Source organism: Salvelinus fontinalis, chromosome 5, assembly GCF_029448725.1.
Source record: "Salvelinus fontinalis isolate EN_2023a chromosome 5, ASM2944872v1, whole genome shotgun sequence".
In the NCBI taxonomy this organism is placed as follows: Eukaryota; Metazoa; Chordata; class Actinopteri; order Salmoniformes; family Salmonidae; genus Salvelinus; species Salvelinus fontinalis.
The window spans coordinates 39,026,185-39,046,184 of NC_074669.1; the positions used below are offsets into that span (position 1 = coordinate 39,026,185).

The 20,000-nt window shown below is 45.0% G+C and overlaps 1 protein-coding gene across 1 annotated transcript in view; it reads left to right on the plus strand.

The window, feature by feature from the left end:
- Nucleotides 1–18,986, plus strand: part of LOC129855563 (protein yippee-like 1) — a 47,009-nt gene extending 28,023 nt beyond the window's left edge. The window contains exons 3-5 of the mRNA XM_055923359.1: nt 7,721–7,764; nt 9,217–9,325; nt 14,204–18,986. Of these exons, the coding sequence (XP_055779334.1) occupies nt 7,721–7,764; nt 9,217–9,325; nt 14,204–14,293 (243 nt within the window). The 3' untranslated portion in view covers nt 14,294–18,986. The remainder of the gene's footprint in view (nt 1–7,720; nt 7,765–9,216; nt 9,326–14,203) is intronic.
- Nucleotides 18,987–20,000: the final 1,014 nt, after the last annotated feature.

Sequence of the window (20,000 nt, forward strand, 5' to 3'; positions counted from 1 at the left end):
GAGGGGGACAGTATAATAGTTCTAGTAACAGCAGGTGGAGAGAGGAGATGGGGGGGGGGACAGTATAATAGTCTAGTAACAGCAGGTGGAGAGAGGAATGGGGGGGGGGGGGGACAGTATAATAGTCTAGTAACGGCAGGTGGAGAGAGGAATGGGGGGGGGGGGACAGTATAATAGTCTAGTAACAGCAGGTGGAGAGAGGAATGGGGGGGGGGGGACAGTATAATAGTCTAGTAACAGCTGGTGGAGAGAGGAATGGGGGGGGGGGGGGGACAGTATAATAGTCTAGTAACAGCAGGTGGATGAGAGGTATGGGGGGGGGGGGACAGTATAATAGTCTAGTAACAGCAGGTGGAGAGAGGAATGGGGGGGGGGGGGGGGACAGTATAATAGTCTAGTAACGGCAGGTGGAGAGAGGAATGGGGGGGGGGGACAGTATAATAGTCTGAGTAACAGCAGTGGAGAGAGGAATGGGGAGGGGGGACAGTATAATAGTCTAGTAACAGCAGGTGGAGAGAGGAATGGGTAGGGGGGGGGGCAGTATAATAGTCTAGTACAGCAGGTGGAGAGAGGAATGGGGGGGGCAGTATAATAGTCTAGTAACAGCAGGTGGAGAGAGGAATGGGGGGGGGGGGGACAGTAAAATAGTATAGTAACAGCAGGTGGAGAGAGGAATGGGGGGGGGGGACAGTATAATAGTCTAGTAACAGCAGGTGGAGAGAGGAATGGGGGGGGACAGTATAATAGTCTAGTAACAGCAGGTGGAGAGAGGAATGGGGGGGGGACAGTATAATAGTCTAGTAACAGCAGGTGGAGAGAGGAATGGGGGGGGGGACAGTATAATAGTCTAGTAACAGCAGGTGGAGAGAGGAATGGGGGGGGGACAGTATAATAGTCTAGTAACAGCAGGTGGAGAGAGGAATGGGGGGGGGGGGGACAGGTATAATAGTCTAGTAATAACAGCAGGTGGAGAGAGGAATGCAGTATATTCTTAACAGCAGGTGAGAGGATGGGGGGCAGTATAATAGTCTAGTAACAGCAGGTGGAGAGAGGAATGGGGGGGGGGGCAGTATAATAGTCTAGTAACAGCAGGTGGAGAGAGGAATGGGGGGGGGCAGTATAATAGTCTAGTAACAGCAGGTGGAGAGAGGAATGGGGGGGGGGGGGCAGTATAATAGTCTAGTAACAGCAGGTGGAGAGAGGAATGGGGGTGGGGCAGTAGATAATAGTCTAGTAACAGCAGGTGGAGAGAGGAATGGGGGGGGGGGGCAGTATAATAGTCTAGTAACAGCAGGTGGAGAGAGGAATGGGGGGGGGACAGTATAATAGTCTAGTAACAGCAGGTGGAGAGAGGAATGGGGGGGGCAGTATAATAGTCTAGTAACAGCAGGTGGAGAGAGGAATGGGGGGGGCAGTATAATAGTCTAGTAACAGCAGGTGGAGAGAGGAATGGGGGGGGACAGTATAATAGTCTAGTAACAGCAGGTGGAGAGAGGAATGGGGGGGGACAGTATAATAGTCTAGTAACAGCAGGTGTGATGTGTTTGTAGCATGAATGAATATGTGTGTGTGTGTGTATATCTGTGTGGGTGTGTGCATGTGTGCTAAGGTGATGTTAGTCCTGTTAGAATCAGAGCAGGTGGTCAGTCCTGTTAGAATCAGAGCAGGTGGTCAGTCCTGTTAGAATCAGAGCAGGTGGTCAGTCCTGTTAGAATCAGAGCAGGTGGTCAGTCCTGTTAGGGTTAGAATCAGAGCAGGTGGTCAGTCCTGTTAGAATCAGAGCAGGTGGTCAGTCCTGTTAGGGTTAGAATCAGAGCAGGTGGTCAGTCCTGTTAGGGTTAGAATCAGAGCAGGTGGTCAGTCCTGTTAGAATCAGAGCAGGTGGTCAGTCCTGTTAGGGTTAGAATCAGAGCAGGTGGTCAGTCCTGTTAGGGTTAGAATCAGAGCAGGTGGTCAGTCCTGTTAGAATCAGAGCAGGTGGTCAGTCCTGTTAGAATCAGAGCAGGTGGTCAGTCCTGTTAGGGTTAGAATCAGAGCAGGTGGTCAGTCCTGTTAGAATCAGAGCAGGTGGTCAGTCCTGTTAGGGTTAGAATCAGAGCAGGTGGTCAGTCCTGTTAGAATCAGAGCAGGTGGTCAGTCCTGTTAGGGTTAGAATCAGAGCAGGTGGTCAGTCCAGTTCAAGTGTTCAGCAGTCTGACGGGCTTGTAGATAGAAACTCTCTGATCCTGTTGGTATCAGACCTTCTGTTCCGATACGGTCTGCCCGACGGTAAGGGAGTGAACCGCTCTTGGCTGAGGTGTGTGGGGTCCTTGATGATGCTGCAGGCCTTCCCCAGCCACCGTTTCCAGTAGATGCCCTAAGTACCCATCATCTGAAAAGCAGAGAGAGTTTTGAAGTCAGGGACCATGTGCTCTCAATTCATTTTAAATTCAAAGGTCTTTATTGGCATGGGAAACGTATGTTTACATTGCCAAAGCAAGTGAAATAGATAATAAGTCGGATCAGCGTGGCGCTAGCGGCACACCCCCCCCCCCCCCACTGAAAAACCAGTGCCGCGAAATTCAAAAAAAATATTTTTTAAAAATATTTAACTTTCACACATTAAAGTCCAATACAGCTAATGAAAGACACAGATCTTGTGAATCCAGTCAACATTTCCGATTTTTAAAATGTTTTACAGGGAAGACACAATATGTAAAGATGTACATCTATTACCTAAAAACACATTAGCATAATCCACCATCTTTTATTTGTCCACCAACACCAGTAGCCATCACCAATTCGGCTAAACTAAGATATTTATAGCCCCTAACCAACAAAAAAACTCATTAGATGACAGTCTGATAACATATTTATGGTATGGGATAGGTTTTGTTAGAAAAAAGTGCATATTTCAGGTAGATGGCATAGTTTACAATTGCCCCCACCATCACAAATGGACTAGAATAATTACAATGAGCAACGTGTTTACCTAACTACTAATCATCAAACATTTCGTAAAAATACACAGCATACACGAATCGAAAGACACAGATCCTGTGAATACAGACAATATTTCAGATTTTCTAAGTGTCTTACAGCGAAAACACAATAAATCGTTATATTAGCTTAGCACATAGCAATTAGCAGCCCAGCATTGATTCTAGCCAAAGTGAGCGATAAAAGTCAACATCGCCAAAAGATATTAATTTTTTCACTAACCTTCTCAGAATTCTTCCGATGACACTCCTGTAACATCACATTACAACATGCATATACAGTTTGATCGAAAATGTTTATATTTAGCCACCAAAATCATGGTTAGACAATGTGAAATGTAGACAAGCTGGTAAAGAAAATGTCCTTGCGCCACTTAGACAGTGATCTACTCTTATACATAAATACTCATAAACGTGACTAAAAAATACAGGGTGGACAGGGATTGATAGACAATTTAATTCTTAATACAATTGCGTTATTACATTTTTTAATTTATCCTTACTTTTCAATACAGTTTGCGCCTAGCGAAGCTACGTCAAAAAACATGGCGTCCTAAGCCACTAAAATGTTTCGACAGAAACACGATTTATCATAATAAAAATGTCCTACCTTGAGCTGTTCTTCCATCAGTATCTTGGGCAAAGGATCCTTTCTTGGGAGAAATCGTCTTTTGGTGGAAAGCTGTCCTCTTGCCATGTGGAAATGTCAACTGCGTTCGGGATGAACTGAAAAGCGTGCCCAACTTTTCACATCGTTGCAAAAATAAATGTCCCAAAATCGCACTAAACGGATATAAATTGCTATAAAACGCTTTAAATTAACTACCTCATGATGTTTTTAACTCCTATAACGAGTGAAAAGATGACCGGAGAAATATAACAGGCTAAACTAACGCTTGGAACAGGTGCGCGCCGGTGTCCTCTAGGCTCATGACGCAGCTCCCAAAGAATGACTAGCTTCAGGGTTTTTTCATTTGTAGGGCCTGTGAACGCGCAATCGACCCCGTTGGAATCGTCATCACGTAAAGGCATCCAGGGGAAGACGTAAGAAGTGTCCGTATAGTCATAGCAACGACAGTGCCCCTTTAACTGACTTCAGAAGAGTGGCCAACATTTCTCAAATCTGACTCCATGTCAGGGAAATTGCTGTAGAATGGGCTCTGTTCCACTTAGAGACAAAATTTCAACTCCTATAGAAACTATAGACTGTTTTCTATCCAATAATAATAATAATATGCATATTGTACGATCAAGGATTTTGTGGGAAGCCGTTTAAAAAATTAGCCAAATTAGCATAAATAGTCTAAACAGCGCCCCCATCCCCAACAGGATAAACATTACACTCACAAAAATTCCAAAATAATAAGGGCATTTCAAATGTCATTATGTATATATACAGTGTTGTAACAATGTGCAAATGGTTAATGTATGAAAGGGTAAATAAATAAGCATAAATATGGGTTTTATTAACAATGGTGTTTGTTCTTCACTGGTTGCCCTTTTCTTGTGGCAGCAGGTCACACATCTTGCTGCTGTGATGTCACACTGTGGTATTTCACCCAGTAGATGTGGGAGTTTATCAAAATTGGGTTTGTTTTCGGATTCTTTGTGGATCTGTGTGATCTGAGGGAAATATGTCTCTCTAATATGGTCATACATTTGGCAGGAGGTTAGGAAGTGCAGCTCAGTTTCCACCTCATTTTGTGGGCAGTGAGCACATAGCCTGTCTTCTCTTGAGAGCCATGTCTGCCTACGGCGGCCTTTCTCAATAGCAAGGCTATGCTCACTGAGTCTGTACATAGTCAAAGCTTTCCTTAAGTTTGGGTCAGTCACGGTGGTCAGGCATTCTGCCACTGTGTACTCTCTGTTTAGGGCCAAATAGCATTCTAGTTTGCTCTGTTTTTTTGTTAATTCTTTCCAATGTGTCAAGTAATTATCTTTTAGTTTTGTCATGATTTGGTTGGGTCTAATTGTGCTGTTGTCCTGGGGCTCTGTGGGGTGTGTTTATGTTTGTGACCAGAGCCCCAGGACCAGCTTGCTTAGGGGACTATTCTCCAGGTTCATCTCTCTGTAGGTGATGGCTTTGTTATGGAAGGTTTGGGAATCGCTTCCTTTTAGGTGGTTGTAGAATTTAACGTCTCTTTTCTGGATTTTGATAATTAGCGGGTATCGGCCTAATTCTGCTCTGCATGCATTATTTGGTGTTCTACGTTGTACACGGAGGATATATTTGCAGAATTCTGCATGCAGAGTCTCAATTTGGTGTTTTTCCCATTTTGCACTGATGTTGGGCGATTAGGCCTGGCTCGCAGTCAGTGTTTCAATTTATCCCAAAGGTGTTCGATGGGGTTGAGGTCAGGGCTCTGTGCAGGCCAGTCAAGTTCTTCCACACCGATCTCGACAAACCATTTCTGTATGGACCTTGCTTTGTGCACGGGGGCTTTGTCATGCTGAAACAGGAAAGGGACTTCCCCAAACTGTTGCCACAAAGTTGGAAGCACAGAATCATCTAGAATGTCATTGTATGCTGTAGCGTTAAGATTTCCCTTCACTGGAACTAAGGGGCCCGAACCATGAAAAACAGCCCAAGACCATTATTCCTCCACCAAACTTTACAGTTGGCACTATGCATTGGGGCAGGTAGTGTTCTCCTGGCATCAACCAAACCCAGATTAGTCCTTTGGCCTGCCAGATGTTGAAGCGTGATTCATCACTCCAAAGAACGCATTTCCACTGCTCCAGAGTCCAATGGCAGCGAGTTTACCACCACTCCAGCCGACGCTTGGCATTGCGCATGGCGATCTTAGGCTCGTGTGGCCTACCACTTCGTGGCTAAGCCGTTGTTGCTCATAGACATTTACACGTCACAATAACAGTACTTACAGTTGACCAGGGCAGCTCTAAAACGGCAGAAATGTTACAAACTGACTTGTTGGAAAGGTGGCATCCTATGACGGTGCCACGTTGAAAGTCACTGAGCTCTTCAGTAAGGCCATTCTACTGCCAATGTTTGTCTGTGGAGATTGCATGGTTGTATGCTTGATTTTATACACCTGTCAGCAACGGGTGTGGCTGAAATAGCCAAATCCACTGATTTGAAGGGATGTCTACATACTTTTATAGTGTAAGACCTAACCCTCTCTCTCTCTTTCTCACTCTGTATCACCCTCTCTCTCTCTCCCCATCTCCTTCCCTCTCTCTCTCTTTCTCACTCTGTATCACCCTCTCTCTCTCTCTCCACATCTCTCTCCCTCTCTCTCTCTTTCTCACTCTGTATCACCCTCTCTCTCTCTCTCCACATCTCTCTCCCTCTCTCTCTTTCTCACTCTGTATCACCCTCTCTCTCTCTCTCCCCATCTCCTCCCCTCTCTCTCTCTTTCTCACTCTGTATCACCCTCTCTCTCTCTCTCTCTCTCCCCCCATCTCCCCCCCTGTCTCTCTCTCCCTCTCTCTTTCCTGTCTGTTGAGTTAATGTGTCTACCACTCTGCAGTGCTGACCCAGATCCCTCAGTCCAAGCAGAAGGTCGCCCTCCCTCCCTCCCTCCCTCCCTCCCTCCCTCCCTCCCACACACACACACACACACACACACACACACACACACACACACACACACACACACACACACACACACACACACACACACGCACCTTACATAATCAGTCTGTGATATACAATGCAGTCACACCTCACACAGAGGCATACAGTGAGTATGCAGACACCTTTTACGCCTACATCAACCAGCTATAGGTGTTCAGTGTTTATATTAATACTGGCTAATGCTATCAGGATGTGGCCCAGTCGCGCGCACGCACACACGCACGTGCACACACACACACACACACACACACACACACACACATATACAGAGAGAGAGACAGAGAGAGCAGGGGGCCACACACACATAGATAGAGATACAGAGAGAACAGGGGGCCACACACACATAGATAGAGACAGAGAGAGCAGGGGGCCACACACACACATAGACAGAGATACAGAGAGAACAGGGGGCCACACACACACATAGACAGAGAGACAGAGAGAGCAGGGGGCCACACACACACATAGACAGAGATACAGAGAGCAGGGGGCCACACACACACATAGACAGAGATACAGAGAGAGCAGGGGGCCACACACACACATAGACAGAGATACAGAGAGAACAGGGGGCCACACACACATAGACAGAGATACAGAGAGAACAGGGGGCCACACACACATAGATAGAGATACAGAGAGAGCAGGGGGCCACACACACACATAGATAGAGATACAGAGAGAACAGGGGGCCACACACACATAGATAGAGACAGAGAGAGCAGGGGGCCACACACACATAGATAGAGACAGAGAGAGCAGGGGGCCACACACACATAGACAGAGATACAGAGAGAACAGGGGGCCACACACACATAGATAGAGATACAGAGAGAACAGGGGGCCACACACACATAGATAGAGATACAGAGAGAACAGGGGGCCACACACACACATAGATAGAGATACAGAGAGAGCAGGGGGCCACACACACATAGATAGAGATACAGAGAGCAGGGGGCCACACACACACATAGATAGAGATACAGAGAGAACAGGGGGCCACACACACATAGACAGAGATACAGAGAGAACAGGGGGCCCCACACACATAGACAGAGATACAGAGAGAACAGGGGGCCACACACACACTTTTCTGAGGTTCCTTCATGTGATCTAACGTTTTTTATTTTCTCTATTCCAGTCATTCCAAGGCAGCCAGGGGAGAGCCTACCTCTTTAACTCTGTGTGAGTATTAAACCCCCTCTTTAACTCTGTGTAAGTATTAAACCCCCTCTTTAACTCTGTGTAAGTATTAAACCCCCTCTTTAACTCTGTGTGAGTATTAAACCCCCTCTTTAACTCTGTGTAAGTATTAAACCCCCTCTTTAACTCTGTGTGAGTATTAAACCCCCTCTTTAACTCTGTGTAAGTATTAAACCCCTCTTTAACTCTGTGTAAGTTTTAAACCCCCTCTTTAACTCTGTGTGAGTATTAAACCCCCTCTTTAACTCTGTGTGAGTATTAAACCCCCTCTTTAACTCTGTGTGAGTATTAAACCCCCTCTTTAACTCTGTGTGAGTATTAAACCCCTCTTTAACTCTGTGTGAGTATTAAACCCCCTCTTTAACTCTATGTAAGTATTAAACCCCCTCTTTAACTCTGTGAGTATTAAACCCCCTCTTTAACTCTGTGTGAGTATTAAACCCCCTCTTTAACTCTGTGTGAGTATTAAACCCCCTCTTTAACTCTGTGTGAGTATTAAACCCCCTCTTTAACTCTGTGTAAGTATTAAAACCCCTCTTTAACTCTGTGTAAGTATTAAACCCCCTCTTTAACTCTGTGTAAGTATTAAACCCCCTCTTTAACTCTGTGTGAGTATTAAACCCCCTCTTTAACTCTGTGAGTATTAAACCCCCTCTTTAACTCTGTGTAAGTATTAAACCCCCTCTTTAACTCTGTGTGAGTATTAAACCCCCTCTTTAACTCTGTGTGAGTATTAAACCCCCTCTTTAACTCTTGTGTGAGTATTAAACCCCCTCTTTAACTCTGTATAAGTATTAAACCCCCTCTTTAACTCTGTGTAAGTATTAAACCCCCTCTTTAACTCTGTGAGTATTAAACCCCCTCTTTAACTCTGTGTGAGTATTAAACCCCCTCTTTAACTCTGTGTAAGTATTTAACCCCCTCTTTAACTCTGTGTGAGTATTAAACCCCCTCTTTAACTCTGTGTGAGTATTAAACCCCCTCTTTAACTCTGTGTAAGTATTAAACCCCCTCTTTAACTCTGTGTGAGTATTAAACCCCCTCTTTAACTCTGTGTGAGTATTAAACCCCCTCTTTAACTCTGTGTAAGTATTTAACCCCCTCTTTAACTCTGTGTGAGTATTAAACCCCCTCTTTAACCCTGTGTGAGTATTAAACCCCCTCTTTAACTCTGTGTGAGTATTAAACCCCCTCTTTAACTCTGTGTGAGTATTAAACCCCCTCTTTAACTCTGTGTGAGTATTAAACCCCCTCTTTAACTCTGTGTGAGTATTAAACCCCCTCTTTAACTCTGTGAGTATTAAAACCCGGATGTTTCATCAGCTGACCACTTGTCTATATCGGGCCAAGCTGCAACAATTTCTCTTTAAAAACTCTTATGCCTAAACATAATCTTAAATGGAGCTATTCTCTCTCTCTCTCTCTCTCCCTTAGTGTGAACGTGGGCTGTGGGCCGGCCGAGGAGCGGGTTCTCCTAACGGGTTTACATGCCGTCGCTGACATCTACTGTGAAAACTGTAAAACCACTCTGGGCTGGAAATACGTATGTCACCTACCTACCTACTACACCTACCGCTCAAACAAAATGTCACCTATCTACCTACCTACTACACCTACTGCTCAAACAAAATGTCACCTATCTACTACACCTACCGCTCTAACAAAATGTCATCTACGTACTACACCTACCGCTCAAACAAAATGTCACCTATCTACCTACCTACTACACCTACCGCTCAAACAAAATGTCACCTATCTACCTACCTACTACACCTACTGCTCAAACAAAATGTCATCGACCTACTACACCTACCGCTCTAACAAAATGTCACCTATCTACCTACCTACTACACCTACCGCTCTAACAAAATGTCACCTATCTACCTACCTACTACACCTACCGCTCTAACAAAATGTCACCTATCTACCTACCTACTACACCTACTGCTCTAACAAAATGTCACCTATCTACCTACCTACTACACCTACCGCTCCAACAAAATGTCATCTACCTACTACACCTACCGCTCTAACAAAATGTCACCTATCTACCTACCTACTACACCTACCGCTCTAACAAAATGTCACCTATCTACCTACCTACTACACCTACTGCTCTAACAAAATGTCACCTATCTACCTACCTACTACACCTACCGCTCTAACAAAATGTCATCTACCTACTACACCTACCGCTCTAACAAAATGTCACCTACCTACTGCACCTACCGCTCAAACAAAATGCCACCTATCTACCTACCTACTACACCTACCGCTCTAACAAAATGTCACCTACCCACTACACCTACCGCTCAAACAAAAATGTCACCTATCTACCTACCTACCTACTACACACATTCTCAAGGCAGACTCACACTTAACTTTTAATGGCAGTTAAAAATACATCACAGCTTAAATCAACCCAACCCACAAGTCTACAGCAATCAACATACAGCACTAGACCTTGTCTCATTGTTTTCACATTCTTAAGGCCCGGTACCACACCCTAATAGGGATTTGTTTTTCTCTTAATCACAATCAACTTTTACCAGTTAAATGTAAACACAAATATAATACTTTTTTGTATTACACGTTTTCTGAAATATTTTTATTAAAACATGCAAATGAGGCGATATCTCATTAAATATATGCGTATTTGCATACGACGCAATTCATTTTTATGGACACTGAATGAAGTCAGCCTAAATAAAATAAAATATTAATTTTGTTAAAGACACTACAGGACAGACACTAAAGACACAAAACAGATAAATACTGTCTTCCTACTTCTATCTATAAATCACTAAAGGCATTTACATTACATTTTATCTAGAATAAAAAATGTGCAACGAATCAACAATTCCCTCTTTGGTAAGTCTGGAAAATATACACTGAACCATAATATAAACACAACATGCAACAATTCAAAAAATGTACTGAGTTACAGTTCATATAAAGGAAATCAGTCAATTGATATAAATTCATTAGGTCCTGATCTATGGATTTAACATGACTGGGAATACAGATATACATCTGTTGGTCACAGATACAGTGCAAAGTATTCAGACCCCTTGACTTTGTCCACATTTTGTTACGTTACAGCCTTATTCAAAAATGGATTCTATATTTTTTTTACTCATCAATCTACACACAATACCCCATAATGACATCACAATACCCCATAATGACATCACAATACCCCATAATGACATCACAATACCCCATAATGACATCACAATACCCCATAATGACATCACAATACCCCATAATGACAAAGCGAAAACAGGTTTTTAGACATTTTTGCTAATTTATTAAAAATATAAAACAGAAATACCTTATTTCCATAAATATTCAGACCCTTTGCTATGAGACTAAATTGAGCTCAGGTGCTTCCAGTTTCCCTTGATCATCCTTGAGATGTTTCTACAACTTGATTGGAGTCCACCTGTGGTAAATTCAATTGGTTGGACATGGTGTGGAAAGGCACACACCTGTCTATATAAGGTCCCACAGTTGACAGTGCATTTCAGAACAAAAACCAAGCCATGAGGACGAAGAAGTTGTCTGTAGAGCTCCGAGACAGGATTGTGTCCAGGCACAGATCTGGGGAAGGGTACCAAAACACTTCAGCAGCATTGAAGGTCCCCAAGAACACAGTGGCCTCCATCATTCTTAAATGGAAGAAGTTTGGAACCACCAAGACTCTTCCTAGAGCTAGCCGCTCTGCCAAACTGACCAAATAGGGGAGAAGGGCCTTGGTCAGGGAGGTGACCAAGAACCAGATGGTCACTCAGACAGAGCTCCAGAGTTTCTCTGTGGAGATGGGAGAACCTTCCAGAAGGACAACTATCTCGGCAGCACTCCATCAATCAGGCTTGGTAGAGTGGCCACTCCTCAGTAAAAGGCACATGACAGCCCACTTGGAGTTTGCCAAAAGGCAACTAAAGGACTCTCTGGTCTGATGAAACCAAGATTGTACTATTTGGCCTGAATGCCAAGTGTCACGTCTGAAGGAAACCTGGCACCATCCCTACGGTGAAGCATGGTGGTGGCAGCATCATGCTGTGGGGATGTTTTTCAGCGGCAGAGACTGAGAGACTAGTCAGGATCGAGGAAAAGATGAACGGTGCAAAGTACAGAGAGATCCTTGATGAAAACCTGCTCCAGAGCACTCAGGACCTCAGACTGGGGAAAAAGTTCACTTTCCAACAGGACAACAACACTAAGCACACAGCCAAGACAACGCAGGAGTGGCTTCGGGACAAGTCTCTGAATGTCCTTGAGTGGCCTTGCCAGAGCCTGGACTTTAACCCGATCAAGCATCTCTGGAGAGACCTGAAAATAGCTGTGCAGCAACGCTCCCCATCCAACCTGACAGAGCTTGAGAGGATCTGCAGAGAAGAATGGGAGAAACTCCCCAAAAAACAGGTGTGCCAAGCTTGTAGCGTCATATCCAAGAAAAATGATTGAATCTATTTTAGAACTAAGCTGTAACAAACTGTGGAAAAGGTCAAGGGGTCTGAATACTTTGCCAATGCACTGTACCGTAAAAAACAATTGGTAGAGGCATGGATCAGAAAACCAGTCAGTATCTGGTGTGACCACCATTTGCCTCATGCAGCGTGACACATCTCCTTCACATAGAGTTGATCAGGCTGTTGATTGTGGCCTGTGGAATGTTGTCCCACTCCTCTTCAATGGCTGTGGGAAGTTGCTGGATATTGGCGGGAACTGGAACACACTGTCGTACACATCGATCCAGAGCATCCCAAACATGCTCAATGGGTGACATGTCTGGTGAGTATGCAGGCCATGGAACAACTGGGACATTTTCAGCTTCCAGGAATTGTGTACAGATCATTGCAACATGGGGCTGTGCATTATCATGCTGAAACATTAGGTGATGGCAGCAGATGAATGGCACGACAATGGCCCTCAGGATCTCATCACGGTATCTCTGTGCATTCAAATTGCCATCGATAAAATGCAATTGTGTTCATTGTCTGTAGCTTATGCCTGCCCATACCATAACCCCACCGCCACCATGGGGCACTCTGTTCACAACGTTGACATCAGCAAACCGCTCGCCCACACGATGCCATACACGCCATCTGCAATCTGCCAGGTACAGTTGAAACTAGGTATCATCCATGAAGAGCACACTTCTCCAGCGTGTCAGTGGCCATCAAAGGTGAACATTTGTCCACTGAAGTCAGTTACGACGCTGAACTGCAGTCAGACCCTGGTGAGGACGACGAGCACGCAGATGAGCTTCCCTGAGACGGTTTCTGACAGTTTGTGCAATAACTCTTTGGTTGTGCAACTCCCAGTTTCATCAGCTATTCGGGTGGTTGGTCTCAGATGATCCCGCCGGTGAAGAAGCCAGATGTGGAGGTCCTGGGCTAGTGTGGTTACACGTGGTCGGTTGTGAGGCCGGTTGGACGTACTGCCAAATTCTCTAAAAGGACATTGGAAGAGGCTTGAATGAACATTAAATTCTCTGGCAACATCTCTAGTGGACATTCCTGCAGTCAGCATGCCAATTGCACGCTCCGTTAAAACTTGAGACATCTGTGGAATTTTAGAGTGGTCTATTATTGTCCGCAGCACAAGGTGTGCCTGTCTAATGATCATGCTGTTTAATCAGCTTCTTAATATGCCACACCTGTTAGGTGGATGGATTATCTTGGCAAAGGAGAAATGAACAGGGACGTAAACACATTTATACACAATATTTGAGAGAAATAAGCTTTTCGTGCATATAGAACATTTCTGGGTTATTTTATTTCAGCTCATGGAACATGAGACCAACACTTTACATGTTACGTTTATATTTTTGTTCAGTGTATCTAAGGATAAAACTACTGAACATGAATGAAGAAGCTTCTGAAGCTGTGGAGAATGAGTTGGCGTGTGGAGAGAGTCTGGCTCTCTGCCGTTAAAGACAAGTACACTGACTTCCAAAAGCCCTATTCAGACCCCCATCATCATTTCTTCAAAGTAAATTACTAAATGTATTTTTGTAACATTCTCTATGAAAATGGGCTTTGAAATTATGTGTATTTTACTGTAGTGGGCTATCAAATGGTCGATGTATGTCCATTCTAAAGTGGTTAAAAGTCCAATAAATGTTGATGACGTGATAAACTAAACTAAATATACATTTTCATCAAGTTTGACAACTTTCTTTTGAAAATACTAATATTAAATGGACCAAAATACCAACATATCAGAAACAGTTTTGCTAAAATGTCATTTCAGCCTGTTGTGCCTGGCTTTAAGGCAGCCAACAGGGGGGGTCAGTAGAACTACAGGACCTGGTTAGTATGATACATTCTAAACCTACATGGTGACGTCAGCCTAATGTTTTGTTGTTGTTGTTGTTGTTGTTGTTGTTGACGGACAGCATGTTGTGTTGCAGGAGCATGCGTTCGAGAGCAGTCAGAAGTACAAGGAGGGGAAGTTCATCATCGAGCTGGCTCACATGATCAAGGACAACGGCTGGGAGTGACCCTCCCTCTCTGTCTCCGGCCTTTTAATGACCTCTGACCTATCAGAGCTCTGGATCTATCGGACTTCACAGAGCGACAACCAATCACCATCAACCACTCGCCGTGCCGCCCCCTCCTAACACACACACACACACACACACACACACACACACACACACACACACACACACACACACACACACACACACACACACACACACACACACACACACACACACACACACACTCCCTGCTGGCTGTGAAACTGAACATGATGCTGTTGAACTGGAGAGAGGACTAGCCTATTGGGTTGGACCTTCAGTGAAGACCATGTGATCCCACCAGCCAATGACAGACAGCTGGACTTGAATTGGCTCCTCCTTCCTCAACCAGGCCCCACCCACCTCACTGGCGTTGGCACTTAGAGGAAGCGGGAGGGACGGGAACGGGTTGGCACGGGGGGGTTCTCCTTGTGTTTTAATCTTTGAGTTAATCGTGAATATGTTTTATTTTTCAATATTTCCTTCAGTTTTTGATCTTTAATGATGACTTCACTGTGTGGGACGTCCCGGTAACCGCTACCCACAAACGTGCCCGGTAAAGTCCCGGTAACACCCCAAAATGTGCCCCCGAGCAGAGCAGCAGGGATAGATAATATTATATGTAGATAGATGTGTTTCATCCAACAGCATTGTGGCTGGCTCCATATAGCAACAGTTCTATTAGAGGAGGTTTACCAGAGGAGATAGAGGGAGGACTGGGCTGTTTCCCCAAAGTGCACTCTCTGCCTTGGTGCACTACCCTATGGGTCCTGGTCTAAAGTAGAGCACTATGTAGGGAATAGGGTTCCATAGGGCTCTGGTCTAAAGTAGAGCACTATGTAGGGAATAGGGGGCCATAGGGCTCTGGTCTAAAGTCGTGCACTATATAGGGAATAGGGTGTCATATGGGACACACCCTAGAACAGGCTTGACAACCACAGAACACACCCACGCATCATATTGTGTTACAACCTAAACTAACCCTCACACCCACGTAGTTCCCAACCTGAACTAAACTAACCATCACAACCTGAACTAACCATCACAACCTGAACTAACCATCACAACCTGAACTAACCATCACAACCTGAACTAAACTAACCATCACAACCTGAACTAACCATCACAACCTGAACTAAACTAACCATCACAACCTGAACTAAACTAACCATCACAACCTGAACTAACCATCACAACCTGAACTAACCATCACAACCTGAACTAACCATCACAACCTGAACTAACCATCACAACCTGAACTAACCATCACAACCTGAACTAAACTAACCATCACAACCTGAACTAACCATCACAACCTGAACTAACCATCACAACCTGAACTAACCATCACAACCTGAACTAACCATCACAACCTGAACTAAACTAACCATCACAACCTGAACTAACCATCACAACCTGAACTAAACTAACCATCACAACCTGAACTAAACTAACCATCACAACCTGAACTAAACTAACCATCACAACCTGAACTAAACTAACCATCACAACCTGAACTAAACTAACCATCACACCCTGAACTAACCATCACAACCTGAACTAAACTAACCATCACAACCTGAACTAAACTAACCATCACACCCTGAACTAACCATCACAACCTGAACTAAACTAACCATCACAACCTGAACTAACCATCACAACCTGAACTAACCATCACAACCTGAACTAAACTAACCATCACAACCTGAACTAACCATCACAACCTGAACTAAACTAACCATCACAACCTGAACTAACCATCACAACCTGAACTAAACTAACCATCACAACCTGAACTAACCATCACAACCTGAACTAAACTAACCATCACAACCTGAACTAAACTAACCATCACAACCTGAACTAACCATCACAACCTGAACTAAACTAACCATCACAACCTGAACTAAACTAACCATCACAACCTGAACTAAACTAACCATCACAACCTGAACTAACCATCACAACCTGAACTAAACTAACCATCACAACCTGAACTAAACTAACCATGTACATGTGTAGAGTGTATTTAGAGATATGTGATATACATTTGAATGGACATTTATTCTCATGCATATATATACAGGTAACTGCCAAAGTAAAGGAAACACCAACATATAGTGTCTCAATGGGGCGTTGGGCCTCCACCAATCAGAACTGCTTCAGTGCATCTTGGCATGAATTCTACAAGTGTCTGGAACTCTATTGGAGGGATGAGACGCCCGTTCTTCCACGAGAAATTCCATCGTTTTGGTGTTTTTTTTTGTGGACGGTGGTGGAAAAACGCCGTCTCAGGCGCCGCTCCAGAATCTCCCCGTAAAGTGTTGAATTGGGTTGAGATCTGGTGACTGACACGGCCATGGCATATGTGGGTTTTCACCCTAAGCACGATGGGATCGTTAATTGCTTAATTAACTCAAGAAACACCCAGCTTTCAATCCCTCATTTCCTCCAGTGTTTCCATTATTCTGTCAGTTCCCTGTACATATACAGTACCATGTATTGCATGTATATGAGCAGAATGTCTACTAGTGTGTCGCCCACCTTCAACACGGTAGCAGACTGGAATGCGGATGCTTAGTTTGTACTTTGCAGAGGCTTTTGGTTCATAGACAGACAGACTTTTGCCTCTAAACCTATCTGTCTCTTTTAAGGCCTTTCCTCCGATGATTAAAAGATTGTATGAGATGCTGAATGATATTGAGGGTTGCTGGCTAGATCATCTCCCTACAGTTATTAGATCAATTAAATATCGCTGCTTTGCTTGTTCCGACCAATCCTGCTTTACTTGTTCCTACGCTTCACCAATCCTGCTTTACTTGTTCCTACGCTTCACCAATCCTGCTTTACTTGTTCCTACGCGTCACCAATCTTGCTTTACTTGTTCCTACGCTTCACCAATCCTGCTATACTTGTTCCCACCAATCCTGCTTTACTTGTTCCTACGCATCACCAATCCTGCTTTACTTGTTGCTACGCTTCCCCAATCCTGCTTTACTTGTTCCTACGCTTCCCCAATCGGCGATCCGACCTAAATCAAGTGTTTATATAGTCTCACTCCATCCGATTCACTTTAAATCCCTTTGAACATCCTTGGCATGAACAATGTCCATTTTTTTTCCCCCCACAGAAAACTAAACTAAAATGTTCATTGCAATTCTTTGCTGCTAAGAGAGATATTACAATCCTTCATCCTTTCTCTTCCCTTCGTTCTGGAGATCTTTTTTTTTGCACTTCATGCCTGGCGCTGGTTTGCACGGTTGCTTCTCTCTGTGTCCTCGTCGTTAGTTTGCTTCTCTCTGTGTCCTCGTCGTTAGTTTGCTTCTCTCCGTGTCCTCGGCGTTAGTTTGCTTCTCTCTGTGTCCTCGTCGTTAGTTTGCTTCTCTCCGTGTCCTCGGCGTTAGTTTGCTTCTCTCTGTGTCCTCGGCGTTAGTTTGCTTCTCTCCGTGTCCTCGGCGTTAGTTTGCTTCTCTCCGTGTCCTCGTCGTTAGTTTGCTTCTCTCCGTGTCCTCGGCGTTAGTTTGCCTCTCTCCGTGTCCTCGGCGTTAGTTTGCTTCTCTCCGTGTCCTCGGCGTTAGTTTGCTTCTCTCCGTGTCCTCGGCGTTAGTTTGCTTCTCTCCGTGTCCTCGGCGTTAGTTTGCTTCTCTCCGTGTCCTCGGCGTTAGTTTGCTTCTCTCCGTGTCCTCGGCGTTAGTTTGCTTCTCTCCGTGTCCTCGGCGTTAGTTTGCTTCTCTCCGTGTCCTCGGCGTTAGTTTGCTTCTCTCCGTGTCCTCGGCGTTAGTTTGCTTCTCTCCGTGTCCTCGGCGTTAGTTTGCTTCTCTCCGTGTCCTCGGCGTTAGTTTGCTTCTCTCCGTGTCCTCGGCGTTAGTTTGCTTCTCTCCGTGTCCTCGGCGTTAGTTTGCTTCTCTCCGTGTCCTCGGCGTTAGTTTGCTTCTCTCCGTGTCCTCGGCGTTAGTTTGCTTCTCTCCGTGTCCTCGGCGTTAGTTTGCCTCTAAGCTGAATGAATCGTGTGCCTCTCTTCAAAAAAGAAAGAGCCTCCTTCTCCTTTTCTCCTGACGTTCTCCTGTGTTGTGCCGTGCATAACTCCAAACTACGAGCCACCAAAACAAAATGCTCAAACCCACATCGAGAGATACAAATAGATTGATAGATTGATAGATAAATACTTTATGGGTGAAAACTGCGTGTTCAATGGCTGTTGTGCCTCAAGAATAGTAGATTAAATATATATATGATTATATATAGGCTAGACGTATTGGTGTGTGTGTGTGTGTGTGTGTGGGGGGGGGGGGTAAATCAGACCTCTATAATAATCCATATTGGTGTCGTAGCAGGTAGGGGGGGTTGGGGTCCGGGGGTATTTTTGAATGAGCTGCGATCGCTCACGTCGCCGACCAGGTTAGTCAGGTCACATGATCGATTATTAACCCCGTAAGACAAAGACGGTGCAAACCTGACAGAGTTGTATGGTTAGAGATCTCCTACTTGAATATACAAAACCAGTACAGACCTGTTACAGTAGAGACCTGTTACAGTACAGACCTGTTACAGTACAGACCTGTTACAGTCTTTATATAGAGGAACAGTACAGACCTGTTACAGTAGAGACCTGTTACAGTACAGACCTGTTACAGTACAGACCTGTTACAGTCTTTATATAGAGGAACAGTACAGACCTGTTACAGTCTTTATATAGAGGAACAGTACAGACCTGTTACAGTAGAGACCTGTTACAGTACAGACCTGTTACAGTACAGACCTGTTACAGTCTTTATATAGAGGAACATATTGAAGGTTTCTATTGGCTCCTTTACTTCCTTGATTTAACTGTACATCTGGCTGGTGTGTGTGTGTGTGTGTGCAGGAGTGTGTGTGTGTGTGTAGGAGTGTGTGTGTGTAGGAGTAGGAGTGTGTGTGTGTGTGCAGGAGTGTGTGTGTGTAGGAGTAGGAGTGTGTGTGTGTGTGTAGGAGTGTGCGTGTGTGTAGGAGTGTGTGTGTGCGTAGGAGTAGGAGTGTGTGTGTGTGTGCAGGAGTGTGTGTGTGTGTGTGTAGGAGTGTGTGTGTGTAGGAGTAGGAGTGTGTGTGTGTGTGTAGGAGTGTGTGTATGTAGGAGTAGGAGTGTGTGTGTGTGTGTAGGAGTGTGTGTGTGTAGGAGTAGGAGTGTGTGTGTGTAGGAGTGTGTGTGTGTGTGTGTGTGTGTGTAGGAGTGTGTGTGTGTTTGACTTTTTCCCCCTATTTTGCATTTTACATTTAAAGTGAATAAATATTTTCCTTGTTTTCCTTTTGCATCTGTTTGTTTATTCCCCCCCCCCCCTCCCTCCCAGTGATCTGGGGGCTAGATGGGGTTTATTCCCCCCCCCTCTCCCAGTGATCTGGGGGCTAGATGGGGTTTATTCCCCCCCCCACCCTCTCTCCCAGTGATCTGGGGGCTAGATGGGGTTTATTCTCCCCCCCCCCCCCTCCCTCCCAGTGATCTGGGGGCTAGATGGGGTTTATTCCCCCCCCCTCTCCCAGTGATCTGGGGGCTAGATGGGGTTTATTCCCCCCCCCACCCCTCTCTCCCAGTGATCTGGGGGCTAGATGGGGTTTATTCCCCCCCCCCCCTCTCTCCCAGTGATCTGGGGGCTAGATGGGGTTTATTCCCCCCCCCCCCTCTCTCCCAGTGATCTGGGGGCTAGATGGG